Source organism: Mus musculus, chromosome 7 (assembly GCF_000001635.26).
Source record: "Mus musculus strain C57BL/6J chromosome 7, GRCm38.p6 C57BL/6J".
Taxonomy (NCBI): domain Eukaryota; kingdom Metazoa; phylum Chordata; class Mammalia; order Rodentia; family Muridae; genus Mus; species Mus musculus.
Genome location: NC_000073.6, coordinates 144,478,247 through 144,505,602, shown reverse-complemented (window position 1 = coordinate 144,505,602; position 27,356 = coordinate 144,478,247). Strand labels below are relative to the sequence as shown.

General features: G+C 47.3%; 1 protein-coding gene across 25 annotated transcripts in view; it reads left to right on the top strand.

The window, feature by feature from the left end:
- Positions 1-27,356, top strand: part of Ppfia1 (protein tyrosine phosphatase, receptor type, f polypeptide (PTPRF), interacting protein (liprin), alpha 1) — a 77,008-nt gene that overhangs the window by 48,160 nt on the left and 1,492 nt on the right. For 3 of the 25 annotated variants that reach the window (XM_011241995.3, XM_011241996.3, XM_011241997.2), the window contains 15 exons: positions 469-700; positions 2,707-2,736; positions 5,200-5,351; positions 6,724-6,896; positions 7,213-7,306; positions 13,780-13,861; positions 13,951-14,151; positions 16,344-16,406; positions 16,886-16,972; positions 20,392-20,570; positions 20,662-20,759; positions 23,168-23,343; positions 23,824-23,892; positions 24,353-24,518; positions 26,506-26,576. In XM_011241995.3, the coding sequence (XP_011240297.1) occupies positions 469-700; positions 2,707-2,736; positions 5,200-5,351; positions 6,724-6,896; positions 7,213-7,306; positions 13,780-13,861; positions 13,951-14,151; positions 16,344-16,406; positions 16,886-16,972; positions 20,392-20,570; positions 20,662-20,759; positions 23,168-23,343; positions 23,824-23,892; positions 24,353-24,518; positions 26,506-26,564 (1,861 nt within the window). In that variant the 3' untranslated portion in view covers positions 26,565-26,576. The remainder of the gene's footprint in view (positions 1-468; positions 701-2,706; positions 2,737-5,199; positions 5,352-6,723; positions 6,897-7,212; positions 7,307-13,779; positions 13,862-13,950; positions 14,152-16,343; positions 16,407-16,885; positions 16,973-20,391; positions 20,571-20,661; positions 20,760-23,167; positions 23,344-23,823; positions 23,893-24,352; positions 24,519-26,505; positions 26,577-27,356) is intronic. The other 22 variants (NM_001033319.2, NM_001195086.1, XM_017322222.2 and 19 more) reach the window with 16 other exon arrangements.

The window sequence follows — 27,356 nt, the reverse complement described above, 5'->3', positions numbered from 1 at the left end:
CCCTGCCTCCCTGCACCATACTGAGGGAGATGAAACTCTTCTGTCCCTCCATGCATAGAGAAGCAGGGCCTAGATCACTCCCTTGCTACTGAGAGCTGTTCCTTGATGGACAAACATAGGACATGCAGGATGCTGGTGTGTGAGTTGAGGGAGTGAGTGATGAGCATGCTGTGGACCAGAAGCAGTTGGGTTTTCTTCTGCCATTGGTGCTTAGCATACCTTCACCTGTGTTAAGTGAGAGCACAGGAACATTGTAGCTCTCAGTGGAGGGAGGCAGTCTGACCAGTGTTCTGTGTTAGATGCAGGGTCTCCTGCTATAGCCCAGATTTGTCTTGAAGGCACTTTTTTCTTGCTGTAGCCTCTAGCTGCTGGGCTCACACACAGGACCCCCCACCCCAGCTGAAATTCACTTGTTCTGTTTACACACACAGAGCTTCCTGGTGAAGTATGGCCTTGTTTGTATTTTAGGCTGATACAAGAAGAGAAGGAGAATACAGAACAGCGGGCAGAGGAGATCGAGAGCAGAGTGGGCAGTGGAAGCTTGGACAATCTTGGTCGTTTTAGATCAATGAGCTCCATTCCCCCCTACCCTGCTTCCTCGCTTGCTGGCTCCTCTCCTCCAGGCAGTGGTCGGTCCACACCAAGAAGGGTCCCTCACAGTCCTGCCCGGGAGGTGGACAGGCTGGGTGTCATGACTCTGGTAAGTGGGGCCTTTTTTACTTCAGCCTGCTGGGGAAGGGTTACACATGGAAATCACATCTTCCTTCAAGAGGTTCCAGATTATAAATGCTGAAGGAGTAAAGACTGAGGCAGGTGATCTCTGTGCGTTTGTGTCTAACCTGATCTGTGTAGTGAATTGGGTTAGCCGGGGTATATCATGAGAACCTGTTTTTTGTTTGTTTGTTTGTTTGTTTGTTTGTTTTTAAAGTTAACTAGTATTTAGTTATTCAGTAATGTAAATTTGTAAATTAACATATATAATAAGTTAATTATATAAATTATAATATAAAAATCATAATATACAAATATATATTGTATAGTTAACATAAAATACTTCAATGACCAGACCAGCACATTACCACTTAGTTTTGGGATGCTAGGCAGGGGTCTGATGCCAGCCAGAAGGGGCTGTGCTGCCTGTTTCCAGCAGGTAACTTTGGAGAGGCGTTGCATGTGGGAAGAGGTACAGAAAGCCTGGCATGGAGGCGAGGGATTGCTGCTTAGCCTGTGCCAGGCTTGGAATTCATCCCCAACACATTATTAAAAATGTGCAAAGGAGTCCCTTAGCCTTTCACAGGAGGGGTGTTTCTAAGTCCAGAGGCACAAGGGCCACTCAGAAGGCCCGTGAGCTATGGTGCTGGAACAGATAAGCATCTTGACTGGTCCCACTTGACTGGGGTACTTTGTCCCAGAAATTCTGTGACCAGGTGTGCAGATCTCAGGACACCCAGTGACTGTTTGAGGGTATGTATGTGTGGTCCTGAGAGGGCACATACTGTCCTCAGACAAGCCACCTGCTGTGCTGCACTTCTCGAGAGCCACCCGCTTGCCCTGCTGCACTTGTTTTGCTGCTGCTTTCATTTGCAGTGTCCACGGCACTGGCAGTGGCCATGTAATTAAATGGTGGAATCATATTAATGACATGTTCAATAGTATAGGCTGTTGTGTTTTGATGCACTGTGTAGTAAGTGTCATTAGTGTAGTGGGTAAGATGTTACCGTTCATGACGTGATCTTTGCTTTTATGCTCTTTCCAAACACTTTTTAAGAATAGTTGTTTGTCTTCTTTCAACTCAGACCTGCTGGCTGTCAGTCTGCTTCCATATGATCCTGTCCCCAGATCCCTGTCTGTGTGCCTATCTAACACCATATGCTTCGACAGTCCTCCAGCTCCTTCAGATGACCAGGCACCTAAGTGCACATCTGCTGCAACATGCTGGAAGAATGGATTGTTGGGCTTTTTCATGTTAAGGATTTGTTCTCTGTTACTTTGTGTATCCTGCATGTGTCCACAGGCAGGAAGTGGTGTGTGGCCTGTGATTCTGTAGGGAGTGTCCTGTATGCAGAGATGACAAACCTCGTGTGATACTGATGGGAGCTGTACACAGGCTTTTGGTTCTGGTGTCATATGGCTCTCAGCTACCTGCTGCTGTCTTCAATAAACTATCATCAGAAGCTGTGCATACTGTAAGATGTAAAGGCTCTCCCTGGTACCCCACTATTCTATACATTCTCTCACAGGGGAGCCTTTGCTCTTACTGCTTTAAACAATCAACATAGTTTTGAAAAACTGTAAATAAAAATCTAGGTAGGGATTTTACATTAATGTCCAGTAGATGGTTAACTCAAAACAGGTTTGTTTGACTTTATAACAGATAATGTAACAGCTCCTGGAGGAATTATTACATCCCAGTGTGTTTGTAACTAGCTGCCGAGGATGGCTCAGTGAAGTCCGCTGGATTTTAATGCATTCCTATGTTCAGACTCAGACTTAGCCAAGTAACAACTAGTGTTGCCTCCTGGGAAATCTGCATCATTTTTAACTGTCTTGAGAATGTTTATTTCCAGTGATGTTTCCTCTTGGTGCCCAACCTGTGTCTGTCCTTCTGGCCCTGCTTAGCAATTTGCCTCACTGGTTCTTGAGTCTTTTCCCCTACGTGTGCAGTAAACCTGCTTTCTCTCTCCTTTCTTCACACGCATCTGTCAGCCTAGTGACTTAAGGAAGCACCGGAGACAGGTAAATCATTTGCTGATCTTACACACCCTGTGTCTCCATGAGTGATACACTTCTGTGATGTATAGAGAAGTAACTGACATCTCCCAGCATGTCATGACGGTGGTCATGTGGGAAGCCTGTCCCTGAAATACTGGGGCAGAAGCATCTGTGTCTGATTGTTGCATGCTTGTCTGCTGTTCAGAATTGAGACTAAGAGTTCCTGAGGCAGAGCTACAGGGGTGTGTTCTGGGGAAAGCTGGGGCTAGGGCTAGCCCACAGTGAGCTCATGCTCATGCCAGCCATGGGCCTAGTGTGGCCAAAGCTTTGTTTTTGTTTGTTTGTCTGTTTGTTGGTTTAACAATTTTGTTTCTTTGAGAGAAGGTCTTAATCCATGACCAACACTGTCCTGGAACTCACTGGGTGGCCTAGGTCTGTCTTGAACTCATAGCAATCCTCTTCCCTCAGCCTCCCAAGTGCTGGAACCATCATTGTCTTAAACTCTTGCATGCATTGCTGTGGGATCCAGGTCATCATATTTACTCCATTCATCAGTGTGAAAGCTGAAGTGTCTGCTTTATGGTCTTGGGCACAGGCATGTGTACAGGTCTGTCTGACTTCAAAAGTTGAGCTGGTGGCCACTTTACCCTTAAGCCTTTTGCCAGCTGCCCTGATTCCCTGACAGTATCTAGAAGTTGGTATGAGTGCAGCTTGCTGGGCAAAGTTGGGAAGAGCTGGCAGCAGCTCTTGGTGGTTGACCTAGACATTCTACCTCTGATCTTCCATGCTCCAGTCAAGGAGTCCTGCCCTGTCAACAAACTTCCTAAGCGGCTGCATAGTGGAGCAGTTGTGACTTCCATCCCCACCTGCCACAGCCCTGATGGTGCTGTGGTTTGTTGTCTTCTTGCCTTTTTTCTTATATGTGTCTGTGCTGTTCAAGCAGTGCCCATGCACAACAGGAAGGTCACAAGTTCTAAGACAGTCTGGGATACAAAGCAAGACCACCCCATTCTCTACCCCTTGTCCTCAACCAAAGAAACTATGCCACACAAGGTGGCTGCAGTGACACAACTCTCCAGTTGCCCTGCATGATGATCCTTTCAGCCCCACTGCCTTGTGTCAGTGAGGAAGCAGTGTGTGAGCCACACTCCACTCCAGAAGGAGACCTGGTCTGCAGAGCCAGGCTTGAATTAGATGCTGTGCTATGATGTACCTTGCCTCTCCTTTAGTATCACTGGCAAGTGAAGGCCACTTCCCTACTTGGTATCATTGAAGAGTCCTAGTGCTACCCCCTTCTTGAAAGAGCACAGAGGGACCCACTTGTGAGTCTCTGTCAGGATTTTGGGACCAGCTTGAGAGCTGTCATGGGGTGAGGTTCTGCTCAGGAACATAACAGTGCACATTCCTATCATGGATTTCCTGAGCTCTTGTTCTTTGCTTTTATTTTTAGCTGTTAACATTTCCTTCAAAGTTTCTAGCCATGGTAGCTTTAGAGAGAAGGTGATGGAATCCTGGCTTCCTGCATGCTTAGCATGTACTCTTCAGAGCCTTGCTCAGACCCATGGTGTCTGCTGCTGTTTTGGGATCATCTTAGACAGGGAGATGTTGAGTATATCTCCTACTAGATAGTGAGTGTCCTGATGCTGAGCAGATGGGCTATAGTGAGACCGGTGCCCCTTAGTGCCATTCCAGCAGTCAGCTGCCATTCCTCTTGGGCTTCATGAAACCAGACAGCACAGGTAGATCCATAGGACCCAAACTGGGTGCAGGTGTTCATGGCTGTGGATCCTCTGTACATACTCACAGCCATCTTAGTGACATATGCAGGATTATTCTATCTAAGCCAGAGGTCTTAAACTGCATGTTTGCACAGATAGCCAGAGTGCAAACACCCAGAAATGCAGCCATGCACATGGATGTGGCTCATGATCTCAAGTTGTTCTGTGTGTTCCCAAGCCCCAGACAGGAAGGTGCTGGCCACTTTCTCAGTGCTCCCTTGGAGTGACCTGAGGAAGCCTGTCAGAACTCTGGGTCAGTGACAGCTGATTGCCCTGTTGTTTTGCTTAGGATGAGGTTGATGACATGGATCAGGTCGTGGCTGCCTTGCTGGGCATTGGCCCCTGATGTCCCCCAGACTACCCCAGGGAGGAGTTGTCAGTGTCCTGTGCCTACCTGCTCAATACTTTCCCCAGGGAGATGGGCTGTGAATTACATTGCTTTATGCTATTTGGTTCCCTTCTGAACAGCAGCCCTCAGGATGGTATTAGCTAAAATGCAGCCTTTCAGCCAGACACAGTGCTGTCTCCTGTAACTCAGGCACTGAGGAAGCTGAAGTGGTAGTGCTCTCACAAGGTCCCATCTCAGAATAAAACTACAAACAAACAAACAAATGTGTCTGTTGTTTTGTGCTAGCAGAAAGTGGCTCATAGATGTTTAAGTTGAAGTTTAGTACACTGTTCACTGTTCTTGCCCTTATCTTGCTCTCAGTTGCCAGCTTCCAGAGAAGAGGTACGAGACGACAAGACGACGATAAAATGTGAAACCTCTCCCCCCTCCTCCCCGAGGCCCCTGCGCTTAGACAGGATGCACAAGGGCGCACCGCACACGGTCAGCCATGAGGACATCAGGGACCTGAGGAAGTAAGGAGCGGGGCTGAGGACAGCAGCTCCTATGTGGAGCTGTGCTTGTCTGGGGTTTAAGAATATTAACCATAGCTGGGCAGTGGTGGCGCACGCCTTTAATCCCAGCACTTGGGAGGCAGAGGCAGGTGGATTTCCGAGTTCGAGGCCAGCCTGGTCTACAGAGTGAGTTTCAGGACAGCCAGGCTACACAGAGAACCCTGTCTCAAAAACAAACAAACAAATGAACGAATATTAACCATAACTTGGAAAAATCGTAAAGAAGAGTTTCAGGTTATTAGTTGAAGTTACTGACATTGGCCCAGGTAGTTTCCAGTAGACGGTCCTGTCTGGGGAACATGGTAAAGAGTGGTGCTCCAGGACCTCACAGCCTTGCTCACATACAGCCTTGCTCACATACAGCCTTGCTCACATACAGCCTTGCTCACATACAGCCTTGCTCACATACAGCCTTGCTCACATACAGCCTTGCTCACATACAGCCTTGCTCACATACAGCCTTGCTCACATACAGCCTTGCTCACATACAGCCTTGCTCACATACAGCCTTGCTCACATACAGCCTTGCTCACATACAGCCTTGCTCACATACAGCCTTGCTCACATACAGGTGCCTGTGTGGTTCTGGATGATGCCACGCTACCAACAGCCCAGCTTCTCCTATTCTCTGACCTTCATGGGTCTCCAACTTGCTGGGCAGTCCACGTTTTCCTCATCAGTTTATTAATGCTTGCTGTCAAAAATATAGGAGCTTGACTAGTTGCTGAGATAGGTAGTCATTGCATGGCCGTTTGTAGAGTTTCTGTGCTGTCCCGAGTAGGGTTGGAGAAGGCATTTGAATGGTAGCTCTCACCCAGCTCTGTAGGTGATAAATAAACATCATTCTTGACTGGCAGTTAATTGTCCCCATGGGCATCTCCTTTCTGCTGCTCCCTCTCCTTCTGCCCTGAATGCAACTCTCTGACTGAGTCTAGGCCTCCTTTGTCAGCTAGTTGGAGGTCAGGCCTCTTAAGAGATATGTCAAGTCCTAAAGAAGCTGGGGTTTCAGAACCAACCTTTGTTCTGAGCATCTTTGGCAGCCTGTGTCACTGCACAGCATTTTGTGAGAGATTTGATTGATGTATCTTAGAAACTTTGAGGAGTAGTTATTAAAAACGTAGAGTGTCTGACTGGGTGTTGTGACTCATGGCTATAAGCCTAATGATTTCAAGGCTAAGGCATGGTTGTCCTGAGTTCCAGGCTAGCCTAGGCTAGAGTGAAAGCCTGTCTCAAACAAAAACAACCTAGGAAAGTATTGCAGTGCCTGTGTTGTGATGCAGACTCCTGTGTTGTGATACAGCTCCTGATGAAAGTCCATTTTCTTTCCTTAAAGCTCCACAGGCTCCCAGGATGGTCCCGTGAGCAACCCTAGCAGCAGTAATAGTAGCCAGGACTCCCTCCACAAAGCCCCAAAGAAGAAGGGTATCAAATCCTCCATTGGCCGCTTGTTTGGGAAGAAGGAAAAGGGCCGGCCTGGTCCACTGGGCAAGGAGTCACCAGGGCAAGGTTGGTAGGTTTACAGTAAGCATTTTTAACAAGAGTGTGGGGTGCTCTTGGGTGCCCTCTGGGTCTGCCTGTCCCACACGTGCCACCATGCTACTGGATGATCTCTAGGGAATGTGGGCCCTCGTACAGAAACTACCCAGACAGCAATCGCTAGCAGTTCAGATATACCAGGTGTCTTGTCTTAAGCAGTTTTCTGGGCTGTTTGGTCAAAAATAGTTCTTGGGTATTTAAGCTTAACTCTGCCTTTAGAGAGCAGATGCTGAATTTAGCTCTGCCATGTTGATTCACTTTAGTCTGGGTTTCTGCTTCCTTGTAGTTGGTGTTTCAGAGACAGAAAATTCATCTCAAGATGCCCTGGGACTCAGCAAACTGGGAGGACAAGCTGAGAAAAACCGTAAACTTCAGAAAAAGTAAGCTGCTCACTGTATCTCCACTCGAGGCAGTCTCCAGGGTGAATGGGGTTTAGGTTTCAAATTCTGGACGGAGCTGTGTGTGCGCACAGCCTTCTGAAGAAGTCACTCCATACAGGGCAGGGGAGGTGGGGACAGGAGGGTCCCTGAATCTTGCTGACCAGCAGTCTAGCCAAATGGACAAGCTCCAAGTTCAATGAGAGCCCCTGACTCAGAAAGTGGTGTTGAGAATGAGAGAGGAAAATGCCTCTGCTTGTATCTGGAGTGTACCCACATACATGAATACACACACACACACACACACACACACACACACACACACACACACCTCTGCATGTATCTGGAGTGTACCCACATACATGAATACACACACACCTCTGCATGTATCTGGAGTGTACCCACATACATGAATACACACGCTCACACAACTACAACCTTTTTAACCCACACTTCCTGAAGAAGAGAGCATTTATGACACATAGAAGGCATTTGCCTGGATTCCTGCCCCTGTGGAAGCGTCTTAATGATCTGGCATGCTCCAGAACCCGGCTTTGGAGTCCGAATCCTACCCTGCTCAGGTCAGCTCTGTGGTTCTGGGGAATTATGTTCCCTGTGCCTCTGTTCATCTGTAAGATGAAAGTCACAGCAGCTCACTCTGGATAGTTGTTCTGAGTATTAAATGGGATGATAGATATCTTAAAAAGTGATAACTCTGCTGGGATATGGCTCAGCTGTAGAGTGCTAACCTAGAGTGCACAGAGTCATAGGCCTTCACCAGCACTATAGAAACTGGGCACATGTCAAATCCCAGAGGTAGAGGCAGGACCCTCAGAAGTTCAAGGTCATCTTCTGCTACATATCGAGTGCAAGGGCAGCCTGAGATACATTTATTTGAGATACCCAGTCTCAAATAATAAGCTCTGCAAATAATCCTAAACAACTGAGCTATAGAGGCAGCCACAGTTGCTGTTTGGGTCCATATGAATGGCCTCCTGTGTTTTCTGGTAGATTGTGACCTTTTATCACAGACATATTAAGAATTTGGAACCAGAGGCTGGAGAGATGGCTCAGTGGTTAAGAGCACTGGCTGCTCTTCCAGAGGTCCTGAGTTCAATTCCTGGCAACCACATGGTGGCTCACAACCATCTGTAATGAGATCTGATGCCCTCTTCTGGTGGGCAGGTGTGCATATAGATAGAGCACACATATACATAAAATAAAAAGTAAATCTTAAAATGTAACCTATTAAATACCAATTCTGTACTAAGTCTTCAAAGACTGGAGATGTCATTCATGGTAAAACAAGCATATAGTGTATAAGGCCCTGGGTTTGCAAAGAGGAAGAAAAAAAAAAAAAAACCAAAACAGCAAAGTAAATCTCTGTGCTGAGAAGAACAACTGTTTGACTCCAGAGAATGACTGTCTGGAAGCTTGCTACATTCAGAACCAGTGAGGGAGGCAGGCAGATAGGATGAAACAGTGTATCAAAGAACAGGCAGAGGGTATAGACCAGAATTGGCAGCTGAACTCAGGGAAAAGGAGGCCTTGAGCCTGGATTGACTGGGTGGCTCTGCAGAGGGTCCTGAGTGCTCTAGAGACAGTGCACTGCACCTGGGGTGGTGCTGACCTTGCTGTTGAGACTGCCAGTCATAAACTCTGCCTGTCAGTGTCCCAGGTAAGAACCAGGCTCCACTGGCAGTGCTGTGGGCTCCCTAACCTTCGGGATTTTGCAAATGGAAATTTTTAGGAAATTCTTACCATCCAAATTTGATCTGGAATATTGCTGTCTTTGAACTGAGTAAAATGTTTTGATACACCTTGGGAGTTTCCTTTTGGCAGTATGAAACTTGGTATTAAAACAGCCTTTTGCCTCTTGGAACAGCATTGGGAAACTTCTGTGCCCCCAGATTTCACTGATGTGTTCCATTTCACATCACACACCATAATGAAAACAGCAAGGCTGTGTATGGCCTGGCATCTGTGTCAATACGTTCTTCTCCCTCTAGAGATTTTATATTCCATTTGAAAGAACACGGTCTAAATTTCCCCAATGTATCCGTTTGCTTGTGATTCCGAATGTGAGCATAGGGTGAGGAAGGGCAGGTGTGTGATCTGACTTGAGTGTGTATAATATATGTTGTGAGTGTGTGCTTGAACATTCAAACTCGTTTCTCAGGAATGCTTCCTGTTGCCACCCTCTGACTTGAGGATCTCTTCTGCCAGCTGAGTGGATCAGACATGCGAGAGCTGGCAAGGGCCTGGCAAATTTGCTTAGTAACTGCCGTCATGTCATGCTTTGGTGAATTGCTGAGCATGTTTAGGGCAGGGGCTTTCCTCCCTTCCTCAGTGTCCAAAGCCACAAACTTGAGGGCATTCCCAGTGGTGCTGTGGTGCTGTGGTGTGCTCCCAGGTGGGAAACTCATGCTGTGGGATGCTCCTAAGGATACTAGGCTTACCCTCAATGCTCACCTTCGGAGAGGGTCTTTGCCTATGTCCTTTCCCTGTCAGAATGATGTCACTGATGTCCTAAGGACTCCTAGCTTGCTAACTTGATATAGACATTTGCAGTGACTGGTGTCAGGAAAGAAAGGCCACTTGGCCTTCGTTCAGAGCCTCAATGCAGCAGTGCTGGCATATTGCAAATAAAAATAGTTGGGTGTGGAGTATAGAGAGCTACCATGCTTGCTGGTATCATGGAGTAGGTGACCAAAAAGCTCCATCTAATCCTGGGACCTGCCCTTTATACATGGGCCATTCCTCATAGAATTGAGTGCATTTCTCAACCTCTACCAGTTCCTATCGCTGTTTCCTTGCTTTGCCTTTGAAATGCTGAGGATGAAGGCCAAGGTTCAGTGACTGCTCGGCCAGCACTGTGCTGCAGATCCACACCCCTCAGTCATCCAGGTCTGGTTAGAAAGGCAATGATTCTGCTGCAGGAGTTTGTGTTAGAGCAGCCATTTTACGTTTAGGAGCTAGGCATGGTTGCTCATGTCCACAATTCCAGTGTTAGAAGGCAGAGAAAGGAGGATTATAGATTTGTACTCCTGTTACATTTCACACTCAGGAGGGGAAGGCTTAACAGAATCTCTGCTGCCATGTTGGGGATTGTGGAATTGAGGCTAAAAGCAGCACCTGTGGCCTCAGGTCAGCACTGTCTTTCTCCTATGCTTCCAAACAGTCTGATACTCTTGGGTCTTAGCCCTGAGATACAGATAACTATGTAGGTCGTTTAGAAGAGATTCTCTTGGGCTGAGGAGATGCCCGGTCTGTAAGTGCCTGTCATGTAAGTGTGAGGACTTGAGGTTGGATCTCTAGCACTCAGATGGACTCTGCGTGTGGTAGGGACTCAGAGACAGGTGAGAGTATCCAGTCTTAGCTATGTTGTCTTTTTCCCATCATTTACCTTCCCCCATCCCCGTTTCACCCCCTATCACTAAACAGGAGAGAAAGAAGGATAGAGGGGGGAGAGAGATAGAGATCCCTGAATCTAATTTATTTCTTCTTGTTTCTTCTTTGAGCACAACTACTAATACATTGCAAATAGCCTCTCTGAATGACCAACCCCACTTATCGGGGCTTCTCTCTATGTACCCTGTAAAAAATTCCTACAAATGTTATACAATCCCAGAAACTATCTGCAGCTGGCAAAACCATGCCTCTTCTAGAACACACAAGGCAGAACATAGCTGCTGCAAAGCAGCCTTATATCCCACACCTGGGATTAAAATGAAAACATATAATATTTCTGTGTTTTTAAAAGTAACCAAAATCCCAGAATTGTCAAACTTGTCACTACAGATGGATCCTTGGAGCTCAGTCTGTTAGTCTAGCCATTCATTGAGTTTCCAGGCTTAGTAAGAGACTCAAAAAAGAAAGGTGAAGAGCCACTGTGGAAGACACCTGAAGTCTACTTCTAGGTTCCATATGCACCACACACACACACCCCAAGATTTTTTAGAAGATTTTTGTGTACATTGGTCACTGTGTTTTAATGTTTGGGGCCACTGACTAAAAAAGTTTTTATTGCCTGGAAAATTGACTAGTAAGAAAATAAATGTGGCTAGATGTGGTGGCTCATGCCTTCAATCCCAGCACCTGGGAGCCAGAGGCTGGTGGATCTCTGTGAGTTCAAGGATAGCCTGGTCTACAGAGCAAGTTCTAGGACAGCTGGAGTTAACATGCAGAGAAACCTGCCTCAAAAAACTAAGAGAAAACAGAAGTGTCTGTGGGGGTTAAATGTCCTTCTCACCTTTTCTGACAGGGTCTTGCTGTAGTTTAGGCTGGCTTCAAACTCATGACAGTCCTCCTGCCTCAGCTTTCCAAGTGTTGAGATTATAAGCATAAACTGTCACATTTCTTACCACATTTACTTTAACAGTTGTATGGAATAGAAAGGCTCAATGGCTCTATAGCTAGAAAGTGACTGCTTGCAGTCTGGTGAGTCTGCAAAAGTCCTACATGGGAAAACAGGCTGAGTTGGGAGGGTGTTGTGAAGATGAGGGGTCAGCCCATTCCCAGGGCAGCGGAGAGGAGGGAGGTAGTACTATTCTCATAAGACACCCAGCTGAAGTCAGCTAATCTTCCTGTCTATAGTTCTGCATTATGTCTCATGACACATGATTAATTCTTGAGGGGTGAGAGATGTGCACCCCTCAAGAAATCTGAGACTCAAATGTGTAAGCCTTGTCATGGCTGTGTTTGGGCTATAAGGTTATAAACTGCCCAATAGGGAAGACTAAGGAGGCAGAGGGGAGCCATTACTAGACACCTTTTTGGGTCCTGCTTTTTATGATTGGTTGCCCTCAATGTTGTCTGACTGGTTCCTACTGCTTCCACAGTGTTCCTGCTGCTGCACGGCTCTAAGAACCAGCAAAGGCTCTTTCCAGTGCTTGAGGGAGTTTAAGGCACCCCAAGACTGCAGCAGACTCCAGATGGCCACTGAGGACTGCTGTGTGCTTGCTTAGCTAGCTACCTCTTCTCTGCTTAGATCTGTTACTACTGATAACAGAAGTCCTAGCAAAGGTCTCAGTTGAGGAGGACCTAGTCCATTCAGTGTGAAATTAGCTTAGAAACTTTGTGGCTAAGCCACATACCCAGAATGGGCACTGCCTCGTGTCCTCAGAGTTTCTATCTTTATTTGGGGATGATCTGCAAGGAGTGACTGTACTGCTGCTTCCTGTGGCTTCTCTGCCTGTTCTGATAAGTGATACCAGCTGTCTTTGAGGAGAGTTTGTCTGGAGGAAGCAGAAAGTCCCCCAGTCACTAGTTGGTGCCCCAAAGACACTGGCTCCCTCCCTGTGGCCAGGGCTGGTGTCAGTCCCACAGACCCTTACTTCCTTAGCCCCACATGAGCACACTTGTCTGTCTCTTCTGGTTTATGAGTAGCCATGCTCCTCAGATCAGAAGTACTATTTTGACTCTGCCCTGGGAATCTGCCCCTAGCCAGAAGGCCGTGACAGAAAGTAGCCATTGACTGTAGGAGCCAATGGTGACTGAAGAAGGCAGGTTTGAAGCTATCTATGACATTGTGACTGGAGGGAAAGCCCCTCTCTGGGCAGTTATTATGGAGCCAGGATTAGGGGGTTTGCTTTAGTTTTGCTGAGCTGGATCTCACATGAAGTATTTGTCTTTAGAAAAAAAAAAAGATTCGGGGCTGGTGAGATGGCTCAGCGGGTAAAAGCTCCGACTGCTCTTCTGAAGGTCCTGAGTTCAAATCCCAGCAACCACATGATGGCTCACAACCATCTGTAATGAGATCTGACTCCCTCTTCTGGAGTGTCTGAAGACAGCTACAGTGTAATTAAACATAATAATAAATAAATCTAAAAAAAAAAGATTCAGAAATTTCTGGCCACTTCATGTGCACACAGGGAAAAATGTAATTTTGAGAAAGAACCTGTGGGGGGGGATAGAAGCCACATCTGGTGTGTGCTAGGATGCAGTTTGCCCACTGTGCTGGCTCCCCAGGACTTTAAAATATTCTTTTTTGTCTTTGCTCAGGTTGTCTTGGAATTCACTGTGTAGACCAGGCTAGGCTTGGACTCACAGAGATCTACCCTCCTCTGCCTCCTGAATGCTAGGATTAAAGGTGCACCCCATTACCTGCAATTTTGGGGGAGGGGATACCATTCTCGTAGGTATAAGGACACTCAGCACCAAATATCCACCTGCCAACATGTTTGTGTTCTTTCTGGCCAGGGTAAAAGGGTGTGATGCCTAGTGCTACATGAACTTAGGTTTGAGGACTACTGGGTGTCACTCAAGCTACTGGTCATTCTTTGAGAGGAGGTGGGATTCTCTGGGATAAAGGGCTCAGCCAGCTCCTCATGCAGGCACTCTGTAGTAAACACAGCTAGTGTGCTATGAATGGTGCCAGCAGCTGGAGCCTGGAAGAAGGTGGTGAGCACCTGTTGTGTTTTAGAAACCTGTCAAAGCTATCTACTAACTGGTTCTTTTGAATGTCTCCCTCATAGGCACGAGCTGCTGGAGGAGGCCCGCAGGCAAGGCTTGCCTTTTGCACAGTGGGATGGGCCCACAGTGGTAGTGTGGTTAGAGGTGAGTCCTCTTCACGTGCTGCACTATAGGAACTCAGCAAGGCCTCTCACACTTGCCTGATGTTCTGGCCCTCTTGTTGTCATGTCTAGCTCTGGGTTGGGATGCCTGCCTGGTATGTGGCTGCTTGCCGAGCAAATGTCAAGAGTGGTGCCATCATGTCAGCCCTGTCAGACACTGAGATCCAGCGGGAGATTGGCATCAGCAACCCCCTGCATAGGCTGAAGCTGCGGCTGGCCATCCAAGAGATAATGTCACTGACTAGCCCTTCTGCTCCACCCACATCCAGGACGGTAAGTCTCCCGTGAGGTGCTCTTATGCTCAGGGAGGAAGGACTGTCTCCTGGAAGGCTTTCTTATAGGTCGTTGTAACCCCCAGAAGGTCTCATTTAAAACATGGCTGCAGATGCCTTAGAACTTGCTTGTATGAATTGGATGACCCAAGACTAGCAAGCATTTTGGGCTAGGATACAGATTTATGTACAGTACCTGCTTAGCATGTGAAAGGTACCAGTAACCAGCACTGGACAAAGGTTTTCATGAAAGCCTGGCTGAAGTTGAGTGTGAGGTCCATTTGATCTAGTATGGGAGTATGAGGGTCCGAGCTTTGAGTCCAGCAGTGAGACCCTAATCCAGTTAAAAATGAAAGCTTGTCTAGAAAAACCTCAAGAAGAAAGGTGTTTAAAGGTAGAAATTGTTTCTTAAAAACCTCACATGTGGGACTGGAAAGGTGGCTCAGCAGTTAACAATACTGGCTATTCTTCCAAAGGAGCAGAGTTCATTTCCCAGCACCCACATGGCAGCTCACAACTGTCTGTAACTCCAGTTCCAAGGGATCTGGCATCCTCACACAGACATACATGCAGGCAGAATACCAAAGCACATAAAAATAAATTATTTAAAAACAAAACAAAAAACCCTCACATGCATTTATTGTACCTGTTGTCCCGAGGGCTTCCGTGCAGGAACTGAGGAGTGTATACTCTATTATCTATACTCGCACTTCCTGCCTTTTGCCTTTCATGCCTGATGACCCCGGACCATGCAGAGTTGGACTCTGCATTCACACAGAGTGAGCAACTTGCTGAGCAGGTTACACATTCCCCTGTGACTTCTTCACAGTGCAGCAGTAGGACAGTAGGGATCCAGGGTCTCTGACTCGACAGGGATAGCTGCTGGCCTGGGCCTGTGGCTGGTCTGTCACAGAGGTGGGATTGTGCCTCTTTATCTGCCGTATGTCACAGAACGGTGTGCTGGACCGTAGAACAAGGGAAGAACACTTAGACTTACTTTGCTGAATTAAAATTCACTGGCATCCAGCCCCTGCCCTCCTTAGTCTGTGAACTCTGCCCTGGCATGGGCTCCATGGCAGCATGTAAGGAGTGAGCTGCTTGCATTTTCTCTGGAGTACTAGCTCTGCAGAGCACTTTGGATGTCACTAGTGAGGAATAGCTGCTGCCACCCAGTGTCCTGGTCACCAGAGAATGTATTTTTCTTCTCACTGGACAGTAATTTTTCTCTGTAAAAATCAACCAAAGGGGAAAGCCAAACATGACTGTATTCCTGACTACCTTGAGTGATTCTGGAGAAGCCCTCAAGTACCTTTGAGATGCCTTTTTGCAACCCTCACCCTAACTCAAACTTACTTTAAAGTGTTGGAAAGTTTTTTTGCTCTCTGTGGGATGAACCCTGGATTCTGTCTTCAGCTGTGGCTCAGAGCTCTTATCCAGAGAATGATATTTGTTGCCACAATCCCTCCTGTTCCCTGATAGTTTCATGTCAGAAAGGCATGTTTATTGAGGCCCCTCCAAAGTCTTTCTCCGCTGTGCTTGTACGGGGAGCTCCCACCATCTTAGCTTGGAAGTGTTCCCTCCACACTATCAGGCACAGGCATAGATTCCTCCCTTGAGCTTATAGTAACAAGCATATAGACTTTGGTCCTGTCTCTGGTTGTGTCAGGGAGACAGCCAGGACATGGTATGGTTAATTTTGGCCTGTCTGGGCTAGTTCCTTGGTGTATACCTGCCAGCTGGAAGAGGGGCCTTCTGCTGCTGTTGGAATGAGGTTGCTTATGGGAGGCATTCCTTTAGGAAGTACTGGAGATAAAGCCCAGGGCCTTGCGCTGATAGGCAGCTCTGGCACTGAGCCCTATCTCCAGTCCAGTGAGATTGTTGTAAGAGAGTGAGCAGAGTTCTGAGAGAGCCAACATTTCTGGAAGTCTAAAATGGGTGTTGTTTTCTTTATTTATGTACCCCAGGGGCAGACACAGCAGCCCAGCCCTGGAAGCTGTGAGCTCTTCTCTGCTGAGCAGTTGCTGCCAGAGTATAGCTTCTGGCAGGAGGGCTGGGCTCATGTGGCTTTTTATCTTTTTCTGTGAAGAGTGGCCTTTGCCTCAGGCTCCTGTGCCTGAAGTTTATTTGTGTGCCCTCTCCTCTCTGTCATGCTTCCCTGGCCCTGGGATATGGCTGGTGCACTGGGTACCTTAGACCACAGGAAATGTCTGGTTGACACATGAAGAGATGGAAACGCTTACAGCCACGCCACAAACGGTTAGTCACTGCAGCCTGCGTTCTCAGGGCACGTGTTGTGTCAGACCAGCTTGGGCTTTGGCCTTTTCTGTTGGGAATGAAGGTGTTAATGTTCAGTTGTTTCACAGACATGTCCCCTCTTAGGTTATCAACTAAGTGTACAAACTGGAGTTTGTTTTGCTTTAGTTTTTTCTTTCCAGGATCTTACAGTTGCTGCAGATGTGCTCATTTAGATAGAATTGATTTGCCCTCGGGACAGAGCTCAGTTTAGCACCCGACTCTGATAGTGGAACCCAGCTTTTCCCTCTTACTGATATGCTGGCATGGAAAGGGTGTGTTTCTTGCATGAAAACCCCAGGCTGCTGGTGCTGCACAGACTGCATGCTGCTGCGATCCCAGCATGCTCATGTGTCCAACCATCCATGATTGCCTGCTTGCCTTACCATAGCTTACAAACACTAACGGTTTGTTCTTTTGCATTCCTAACCATGTAACATCAGGAAGACGAGGAGGGAAGCTGGGCTCAGGTTGGCATCTTTCTCTACCTACCTACCTTCACTGTGTGGCAACAGAAAGTTTCTGGGATGGTAAAGCTTGGAACTTGTCTTTCTGGATATTCTTAGAACCCCAGTCTGCTCTGTGTGGTTAAAGCCCAGGGCAGGCTTGGCAGCGTCTCATGGACAACTTTGAACATTTTCACAGGAGCCTTTGTGGTGGCTTTTCATGAGCACAGGCTTCTGTCGATGTGGGGTCCTTCACACAGGAGCCCACACCTTTTAAGAGTGCGTGCAGAATTCCCTGCTGGGACGACTTTAGGTTTCAAGATCTCCTGGTAGAGAAATAAAATTTGCAAACCTTAGAAACATTATGCCTTTCCTGTGTCTCTGTGTTGATGTCTTACTGAGTGCTGCCCTAATACTGAATAGATTTAAAGATCTCACTGGGGGAATTCTAAGAGGTGAGGCTTCTTCCTGTCTCATGGGTGTTTGCATTTTCCTGCTAACGTTTTTATTACATTTAGGTATTTGTGTTTATCTGTCTGTGTGCACATGCCATAGTGAGGTCAAAGAACAATGCAGGAGTGTCAGTTCTCTTCCCCATGTCGGTTCCAGGGAGGAACTCTGTTTTCAGACTTGCTGGCCAGTGCCTCTGCCCACTGAGCTCTCTCACTGTGTTTGCACTCTCAGTCCCCAGTTCTTTACTACCCAGGGAGCTCTTCCTAAGTGCTTTGCCATCTCGCATTCAGGCAGCTCAGGTGAATGACAGTTGTTCCGTCCCTGGATTTTAGCAGCTTTATTGCTGAGGTTGAGCTATGGGCCTGGGCAGGTAATATTCTTAGTTTTCCCCACCACAGGCAGCTACCTCTGTCTATATCGATGTCACTGTGATGCAGAAAGGATACAGGCTCTGGTCCACTGCTCTTCCTTTACTTTGCTTCTCCCTGCCATTACTCAGCCTAGCTAGCAGTTCCTTACAGAATGGGCAGTCAGGATGGTCAGCTGGATACTTTCTGATGATCACAGGGCACCTCACATGTCCACACACAGTGATTCTAGTTCTTTGTAGAAATAGATGCTTGTCTCAGGCTAGGAAGTGTGAGCAGCATGCTTTGCAATGGAGTGTGAAAGAAGGGGCTTGTATCACTCGCTCGCAATTCTCTTCCCAACTGAGCTGTTAGGCAAAGACTTCAGCCTGCTCTCCCACACAGGATAGACTGTGGACACTGAGGAACCATTAATAAGAGGTGTGGCCATGATCCTACTTTGTAGCCTAAGTTTTGCTTAGTCTGGATTGTATCTGTGCTGTGCAGCGTTTTCCTCTGTCCTAGGGCATCTGGCTCTGTGTGCCTCCCTTTCCTAGGTTATCTCAGCATCCTAGGAGAAAAGGAGAGCTCCCTGGACTGAGCCCTCGCTGCAACGGCCACCACAAAGAAGTGATTGGTGTGCTTGGGAAGCATGCAGATGGGACAGTGCTGCCTCATTTGGCCCTTTCTTTATAGGATCTTCTTCATTCTGCCCTTCCAAGAATGCAGACCCAGGCCAGAAAATAGCTAAGGGTCCCAGTGCTGATAGACAGTGACATCTTGTGATGATCTAGAGTGCTTAGGGACAGTAATAGAATAGTTCTTTTAGTAGAGTGTCTTTGTGCCTTGGCTGGAGCAGGTGAGCAGTGGAGGGAGGCTGTTTCTATTTCCCAGCATCAAGTCACCTGCTCTCTTTGCCTGCAGTGTGCTCATTTCCACAGGACAGACCTGTTTAGTCACTAGAAGTGATGTTTTTAACCTAGGTTTCCAGTTGGTTCTTAGTCTATAGAAATGGGTCCCTGTTCATACTGCTTAGCACCACCCGGGTCTTGGCCTGGGGGCTGTTGTGCAGCTTCCTGTCTCAGTTGGTCCTGTCCTTTGTGAATGACAGGGCTGACTGACTTCCTTCCCTGCTCGATGGTTTTGTGTGTCTTGTTGCCTTGTGCTGGTGGTTCAGTGCTGGGAGTTACTGAGGGCACAGCTGCACTTCTTGTGGGTAAGCATTCAGTTCTTCCCCTCCGCAGGTGCTCTGTGCTGCTTGGAGGTAGATTCACCCATTCCCAGAATGCTGAATTCTCCACAGTGAATGGGGGAGCCTTTCACATGGTGTTTCTGGGTCTTTTTTAGTATTATGCTTTTCCAGTTTCTTGATATACAAAATTTCCCAGATTATGTTCCCATGACAACAAGCCTCTCAGCATCAGGTATTTTAGTATGTTGTTGATTGACTTGATGACATTATAGATTCTTGCACTATTATTTTGGAAGTGTTTACAAATGTTTGGAAGGTATTTAGATGTTTCTAGCCATTATTTATCCCTTTGAGACAAAGTCTTGCAGTGTTACTCAGGCTAGTCTCTGACTTTCAGCTTCCCATCTTGGCCTATTGAATAGTTGGAGGAACTATGGATATGTGACCCTGTATTTGGCCAATTGCTGGTTTCTTTTTTCTCCCATCTTTTCCACCTATCTTTACTGGATCTTGCCCTGTATCCCAAGTCAACCTTCAACTTGCAGCAGTCCTCAGACCTCAGCCTCATAAGTACTGGAATTACAGATTCTGGTTCATTTTTTTGAGTCAGAAAATACTGTGCAGTGTCGCTTCTAAGCATATTGAGAGCTGGGGAGTCATCACTCTGTGGCCAAGTTGTACATGAGGCCTGGTTCAGTCTGCACCACACCACGCCAAACACATCTGGATGTGTTATGGGGCTGTGCAACCATCATCCACGACTTGGGAGGTTGAGCAGCCCAGAAAGTTGACTATGATGTGCCAACCTTGAGATGGTGGCCTCCAGGACCACATGGGCTGGTGGGATGGAGTGTGAGGCTTTGCATCCTGTCTTGGGCAGTATGGTTGTCCCCTCTCAAGAAAAGAAAGGAAGTTTTCTGGTGTCAGGTAGAGAATTCTGGAAAACCTAAATAGATGAAGTTAATTGGTAATTGTTGCTTCAATCTGTACCGTGCTGAGTCTTTTCAAGGAAAAGCTGCTTTATAGCACTCCTCTCCTTTGTGCTTTGGATGGAAGGAGTATTTATGGCTTGTTTCTAGTTGTGCATTTGTCTTTTTCTTCACTGAATCCTGTTAGCTATTGGTTTGTCTCTTAAAATTTTTTCTAATCAACTTTTACTGGTTTTTAAATAGACATTTATGAAAAAGTGTTAAAACCGAAGTCAAAACCAGTCAGAGATCATTTTAATGAGTCAAGTTGAACCTGCCCTTCAAACTTGTTCATGAGTCGTGGTCATTCTTAGTTGTTATATTAACAGCTCTTCAGAAGGGGCGCTGCAAGTTGGCTGTGGTTTCCTTGTGGCTTGTTTAGATAGGTTATGACTTCTAATGACTCCTTTCGTCTGAAGTCTCACTAACTCTTAAGTGATGGGGATGGGAGATTGATTGCCCAAGAGTTACCAAGTCCAGTGCTGTCATTAGTTTAGTCTTCAGAAAATGTGTCCATAACTAACGTCACCCTCTTACTAAAAGCAGACTCTAGCATATGGGGACATGAACCACGAGTGGATCGGCAATGAGTGGCTGCCCAGCCTGGGCCTGCCGCAGTACCGCAGCTACTTTATGGAGTGCCTTGTAGATGCCCGGATGCTGGACCACTTGACCAAGAAAGACTTGCGAGGGCAGCTGAAGATGGTCGACAGCTTCCACAGGCAAGTGCTCACTCGCCATGCTTTTCTCTGCCTGAGCCTTGCCCTGTTGCTAGCTCCACATAATATCTTTTTGTTGTGTCTTTGTAAACAGAAACAGTTTCCAGTGTGGAATTATGTGCCTGAGAAGGCTAAATTATGACCGAAAAGAACTGGAAAGAAAAAGAGAAGAGAGTCAGAATGAGACAAGAGGTGAGTTCCCTACCTGGGCAATGGTCTGGCTTCTGCTGCTCGTGCTCCAGCTTCAGTAGGGTGGAGCATCTGCTGAGCAGCACTAGGAAGAATCCTGGAGGGCTTAGGTGGAGGCACTGGCCTAACCTGAGGAAGATGGAAAGGAGTGATAGAGAGCTTGCCTGTACAGTCATCAGTACTGGTACTTTCCCTGTGAAATTAGTGTGTTATCCTTTGGTTATGTGCGTCCTGTGTAAATATCAACATATTTCCAAATGCAGAACAGTGATGAGTCTGCTGCATACTCTCTGGGATAAGTATGAAATGCATGGTTGAGGGTATTCAAGGGTCTTGATCCCACAGGAAAGGTAGGCGGCCCCAAGGCTCCCCTCAGCCTGCTCTTGGAGGATAGCAGCATGGACAGGAGGACATACAGAAGCAGAACCGGCTGCAGGGCCTTCTTCCCTGCCGCAGCAGCAGTGATGGAGACAGTTACTTGCTTGAAGAGACGTCAGAAGTCAGGAAGTCATTGATGATTTTAGCAGTGGTTCTGAACTGAGTGGACACTCGATGTTTTAGTCTCTGTCACTTAATCTCTTTCGGCTCACCGCAGCCCTAGAAATGTTTTTAATAAGAAAAACAAAATATGAAAAAGACGAGATGTGTCCAGGCAGTGGTGGTGCACACCTTTAATCCCAGCACTCCTGAGTAAGCAGAGGCAGGAGGATCTGTATGTATTTGAGGCCAGCCTGGTCTGTAGAGTAAATTCCAGGACAATCAAGGCTACACAGAAATCCTGTCTCCAACAACAACAGCAACAACAACAAAAAAGAGAAAAATGGAAACAAACTGCACATCTGAAGGTCAATTTGTCCCATGCTGTTGCCTGAGTCTTGGGAATGGCCTCTTTTTCAGAGCAGCATCTGGGGTCAGAATGTTGAATCTGCTGCACTATTTTCTGTGGCTCTCTGCCTTCCTGCATTTGACAGGAACTGTCTTTGGAAGTGATTGGGCATATTTTTAGACTGACTATTCTTAGCTCACCATTAGTGCTAATGGAATACTATACCTGTTACAAGGTGTGGCCTCCAGAGCCTCTGTGCTAGAGAATGTCTTTTAGTTTCTTTGTGAGTACTGGGCATGGTGACATATGTCTGTGATCCCAGCACTCTGGAAGCTAAGGCAGAAGGACCATGTTAGTTCAAGGCCAACTGAGGCTCCAAAGTGAGACCCAGTCTTAAGAAAATAAATGAGAAATACATTGAAGATATTTGCATCATATGCTGGCTAGTTTCATGTCAACTTGACACAATCTAGAGTCATTAGAAAGCAGGGGGCCTCAGTTGAGAAAATGTTCCGATAAGATCTAGCCATAGGAAAACATGTAGAGCATTTTCTTAGTTAGGATTGAATGAGGGTGGGGGTGGGCAGCCCATTTTGGTAGTACTGGATTCTATAAGAAAGCAGACTCAGTAAACCATGGGAGCAAGCCAGTAAGCAGGGTTCCTTCATGGCCTCTGTCTCAGCTCCTGCTTCCAGGTTCCTACCCTGTATGAGTTTCTGCCCTCACTGCTTTTTTTTGTTTTTGTTTTTGTTTTCGAGACAGGGTTTCTCTGTGTAGCCTTGGCTGTCCTGGAACTCACTCTGTAGACCAGGCTGGCTTCAAACTCAGAAATCCGCCTGCCTCTGCCTCCCAAGTGCTGGGATTAAAGGCGTGCAGCGCCACTGCCTGGCTCCCTCAGTGTTTTTGATCATGAACTGTTAAGTGGAACTCTGAGTGAAATAAACCCTTTCCTCCCAGGTTGCTTTTGATCATGGTCACCACAGCAATAGTAACCCTAACTAAGGCACGTCATAAAGTAAATTAGAATAAAAAGGTTCACCTTGAGCAAAAGTTTGAAGCAAGATACATTGGCTATACAGAAGAGTCCCTGGAAGACTGAGGACCACGGGCTGGAGAGCTGACAGGAGCTTCCTCAGCACCGCCCTGGTTCCCTGGGTCATTGCACATTTCTCGTGGAGGAGGGAGTGGGGGTGCTCAGCATCCGAGCAAACTGCCTTCCATGGGTGGCTGCCTGGAACATGCAGGCTGAGCAAGTGTGGCTGTGCAGGTGGCTCTGTCTGGGATGGGAAGAATCTTGCTTTGGTTCTCAGGTTTGTAGGCTGTCACTTCATTCTATTCCCGGAAGTGGAATGAGTCCTGTCCCTTTCCCTGGGTTCCCTGAAGTAGTTCCAGTGGGTTCTTAGAGTGGCGTGGCTAGAATTCCTCTATGAGGGTTGTGCTATCTGTGATGCTGGGACCTGGGGGCTTGGGTCTGTTTCAGGAGCACAAGGTCAGGGTTTTTACCAGGAACCTTCTCTCCTGTGCTGCAGGGTATTGTGAGTGGAGCGTTTATGAGGCTACCATATGCTTCTCTACTCTCTTGCAGATGTGCTTGTGTGGAGCAATGACCGGGTGATTCGCTGGATCCTGTCGATTGGCCTTAAAGAGTATGCCAACAACCTAATAGAGAGCGGTGTTCACGGTGCACTTCTGGCTTTGGACGAGACTTTCGATTTCAGTGCCCTGGCACTCTTGTTACAGATTCCAACACAGAATACGCAGGTGACCCCAGAGCTCTCAGTCCCGAACCCTGCCCAGAGAAACTGGCCGAAGTCCTGATTGCACATGCTCACTTACCCCCTCCAGTTGAGGGAAAGCTTAACATTGCATAGCTAGTGAGAACTTTGTGTAGCTCCATAGTCAGTCAACAGAGGCTAACGCTACACTCATCTGCTTTCTGTTTCAGCGCACTACATGAAAGCTTTATTAGTTTTACTTTTGTGGTAATTGCTTTACTTAACTTTCTTTGCTTCATGAGCATATTGGAAAATGTGAAATTTCCATTTCGCCACAGAGCACCATTAGCTCATACTCCCAGCCATCTGCATAGCACTTACTATGGCTCCTCTCCCCTCAAGCCCACCCACAGATTAGATGTGATTTTTGGATTCTATCATGGGTCAGGGTGTCCCTGGCAGTGGGATATGCCAGCATCCTTCTTAGTAATTGATGGAAGCTTTGGTGACTTTTTCACTGTTTTAGGCTCGAGCTGTCTTGGAAAGAGAATTCAACAACCTTTTGATCACGGGGACTGATCGGAGGTTTGATGAGGTAAGTGGATGCTCAGCCTGACGGCATTGCTCTGTTTGGTCTGCTTGTTTTTCTGGTATCACCAAAGCTCAGCTCAGCCACACATGTGTTCATGGGTGATGAGTGGGCCCCATTTCAACATATTTAGAACCATGTAGGAAATGCTACTTTAGGAGTGTGGACACAAATTCAAATATATATGTACACAGATGCTGGTGTTGAGAGAGCTAATTGCATTGAAACTGGTTGTCATGCCCAGCCCAGAAAAGAATGGTTTTTGTTTTGTTTTGCTTGTTTCAAGGTAGGGTTTCTCTGGGTAGCTCTGGCTGTCCTGGAACTCCCTCTATAAGACGAGGCTGGCCTTGAACTCACAGAGATTTACCTGCCTTTGCCTCCTGAATGCTGGGATGTAAAGCACACAACACTACCGTCCAGCAAGAATGATCACTGTTAGTTGGCACTGGTCTCCTTGGTTTGCTAGGATGATGACAAAAGCTTCAGGAGGGCGCCTTCCTGGAGGAAGAAGTTCAGACCAAAGGACATTCGTGGCTTGGCCTCTGGCTCTGCAGAGACGTTGCCTGCCAACTTCCGGGTCACCTCCTCAATGTCATCTCCCTCTATGCAGCCAAAGAAGGTTCAGATGGACGGTATGTGGTGGGCCCTGCCACCCCATGTGTGGGGAGTGTACACTGGCTGCTCCCAGGGCCTGGAGTGCAGCTGCATGCTTAGGTTGTTCAGCTAACCCTAACATTGGATCGTCACAATTAACCACCAAAGTAACAGAAACTAAGAGAATCTTTGTTTGATTGAGTCTTAACCTATTTTCCTTAGGCTTAATACTGCCTGTTCTTGGGACTGGGTAGAGCCCATACTGTGAGATTGGACAGACCTGACAGGCAGCACAAATGTGCCTGTTCTATGTTGCATGCCAAAGCCCTGACCACAGCTCGCTCCTAAGACAGGGTCTTACTATAGTAGCCTAGGTTGTCTTCATAGTCACAGTAAGCTTCCTTTCTCAGCTTTGTGAATGCTGCAATTATAGGCATAAGCTACAACAGCTGGCCCAAGCAAATTGTAAATAATACAGTTTCCACCTCTTTCCACAGTGTTAGTCATATGTCCCTGTTAATAGGACAGGGAAGATAGGCTGAAACTAAGTGGGCCTCAGCCAGAGATGGTGGGGCACAGCTGTCAGAGAGGACTCCAGACTTCTGACAGGACAGAAGTCAGAGGTTTGCCTTGAACTTTGTTGCTAAAAGGCACATGACTCTGAGCAGGCATGTTCTTGAGTAAGCCTTCTGGCTGTGCTTTGTGTTCCTAAGGAGGTTTTAATAACTGACAGCCACATACTGGAAGCAGCCAAACCTGTTAAGAGTCCTAACAGGCAAGCTCCTCTTTGCCAATGTGGGTGATGGATTAGCCATGTTGTTGGTTTTTTTTTTTTTTTTTTTAAGTTTTTCGAGACAGGGTTTCTCTGTGTAGCCCTGGCTGTCCTGGAACTCACTCTGTAGACCAGGCTGGCCTCAAACTCAGAAATCCGACTGCCTCTGCCTCCTGAGTGCTGGGATCAAAGGTGTGTGCCACCACACCCGGCCATGTTCTTTTGGGATTCTTGATCTCACTTCACAAACCAGAGACATGCACAGGGCAAAGCTTCCCTGGGCTGGACTCCTGGGAAGCACATCAGGTAGAAAGCTCTGACTGCTTTGGCGATGGTTCAGTATTGTGTTTCAGGGGAAGGTCCAGTTTGTCTGCTCAGAACAACTTTGTAAGAGCCAGTGTGAGCCTCCTGTGCCAGCCTAGTTCAGGCTGAATGGGAGCATGCAGGCTTTCCTTGTTATGAGCCACACTTCTTCAGTCAAGCACTAGTGCTCTAAGAATGGGAGGTTAGAGAGAAAGCAGCCTAGAAAGAGGCGTAGGAGTCTAGGGTATGGAGGTGGCTTCCTCTACTCTCACTTGAGAAGGCATCTGCTGGCCACCAGCTGTACTGAGAACTTCATCTGAGGGAGGAAAGCAGGGTTGATGGCAGGCATTCCTTCCTCTAAGCCAGCTGTCCCAGTGGCTCTGAGAGTGTGGCTGTGGGAACTTAGCATTCTCCTGTACACAGGCCCATTCTGTTTCTTAAGTCATGCTGGCTGCTTATGACAACCAGCATCTCAGTGGTTTCCAAGGTTTCCTAAGACTTAGCCATTGTCCTGGTCATCCTGCCTTTCACCTCTGCCCCATTTCCTGGAGCCCTCCACCTTAGGAGTGTAACCTCAGCCTTTCCAGAGTCCCTCTTGGGGCTGGGATTTATCTATGGATGATGCTTGGAGATGTAGTATACTTGTGTAAAGTCTGTGGTGCAGTGTCAGGAGAAACATGGTGGTCCCTTTCATAGTTGTCATTTACATGGACGCCTGAGATGGTGTTTGTGACACTTGCTTATTGTTGCTTCTGAGTTAGCTGCCAGTTTCCAGGCTTTCAGGGAGCTTCTGGGCCACCATGGTGTTCTTGCCTGGCTCTTTCCCCACAGCAGTCTATCACTCCGGAAGTCCTGTTAGTGGTGGAATGTCTTTTTTTGTTCCCATGTGTGATATTTAACACTAACTGCACGCTGTGTTTGCATGCTTCCTCCCATGGTTGTGGAGACAGGTAGTGTGTCCGGAGCACAGAGGTTGGACTCTGCCACAGTCAGGACTTACTCCTGCTAGAGCCTCCTGCTGGTGAGTAGAGAGCTGCTGCTCCAGACACCCCCAGTACAGCCCAGGGGGGCCAGTTCATGTCCACTTGGCTTTGGAAGCTTAGGACCATGAGAGCCAATCTCAGTTATTTGGGAACTGAAAGAATACAGTTCTCCTGACACTTGGTGCAACAGGTGGTGGACAGTGGCCACAGAGGGTAAAAACCTTGTTTTTTCTCCTTGTGTGTATCTGTGTGTGAGTGGGTATGTGTATGTGTGAGTGCAGGTGCTAGAAGAGTACAAATGAGGGTGTCAGATCCCCTAGAGCCTAGTTAGCTAGTTATGTACAGCTTTGGGCAGCCTGGTGTGGGTGCTGGGAATGGAACTCTGGTCCTCTGCAGGAGCAGGCAGTGGTTTTTTGTTTTATTTTGTTTGTTTGTTTTAGATGGATTTATTTATCTATTTATTTGTTTGTTTGTTTATTTATTTAACGTACACAAGTACCCTGTCACTCTCTTCAGACATACCAGAAGAGGGCATCGGATCCCATTACAGACGGTTGTGAGCCACCATGTGGTTGCTGGGAATTGAACTTAGGACCTCTGGAAGAGCAGTCAGTGCTCTTAACTGTTGAGCCATCTCTCCAGACTTTCTAAAAGTCTGTATTTATCCAGCCCTAGGTGTTGGTTGATGTCATGGAAGGTGCAGGGACGAGAACAGTCCTCTACACTGGTGTGACTCTTTGAGCCGCTCAAGTACAGATCCCCATGTGTGGTTCCTCCTGTGCTATTTGGTGGCTGGTGGTATGATACCACGGCCCTCG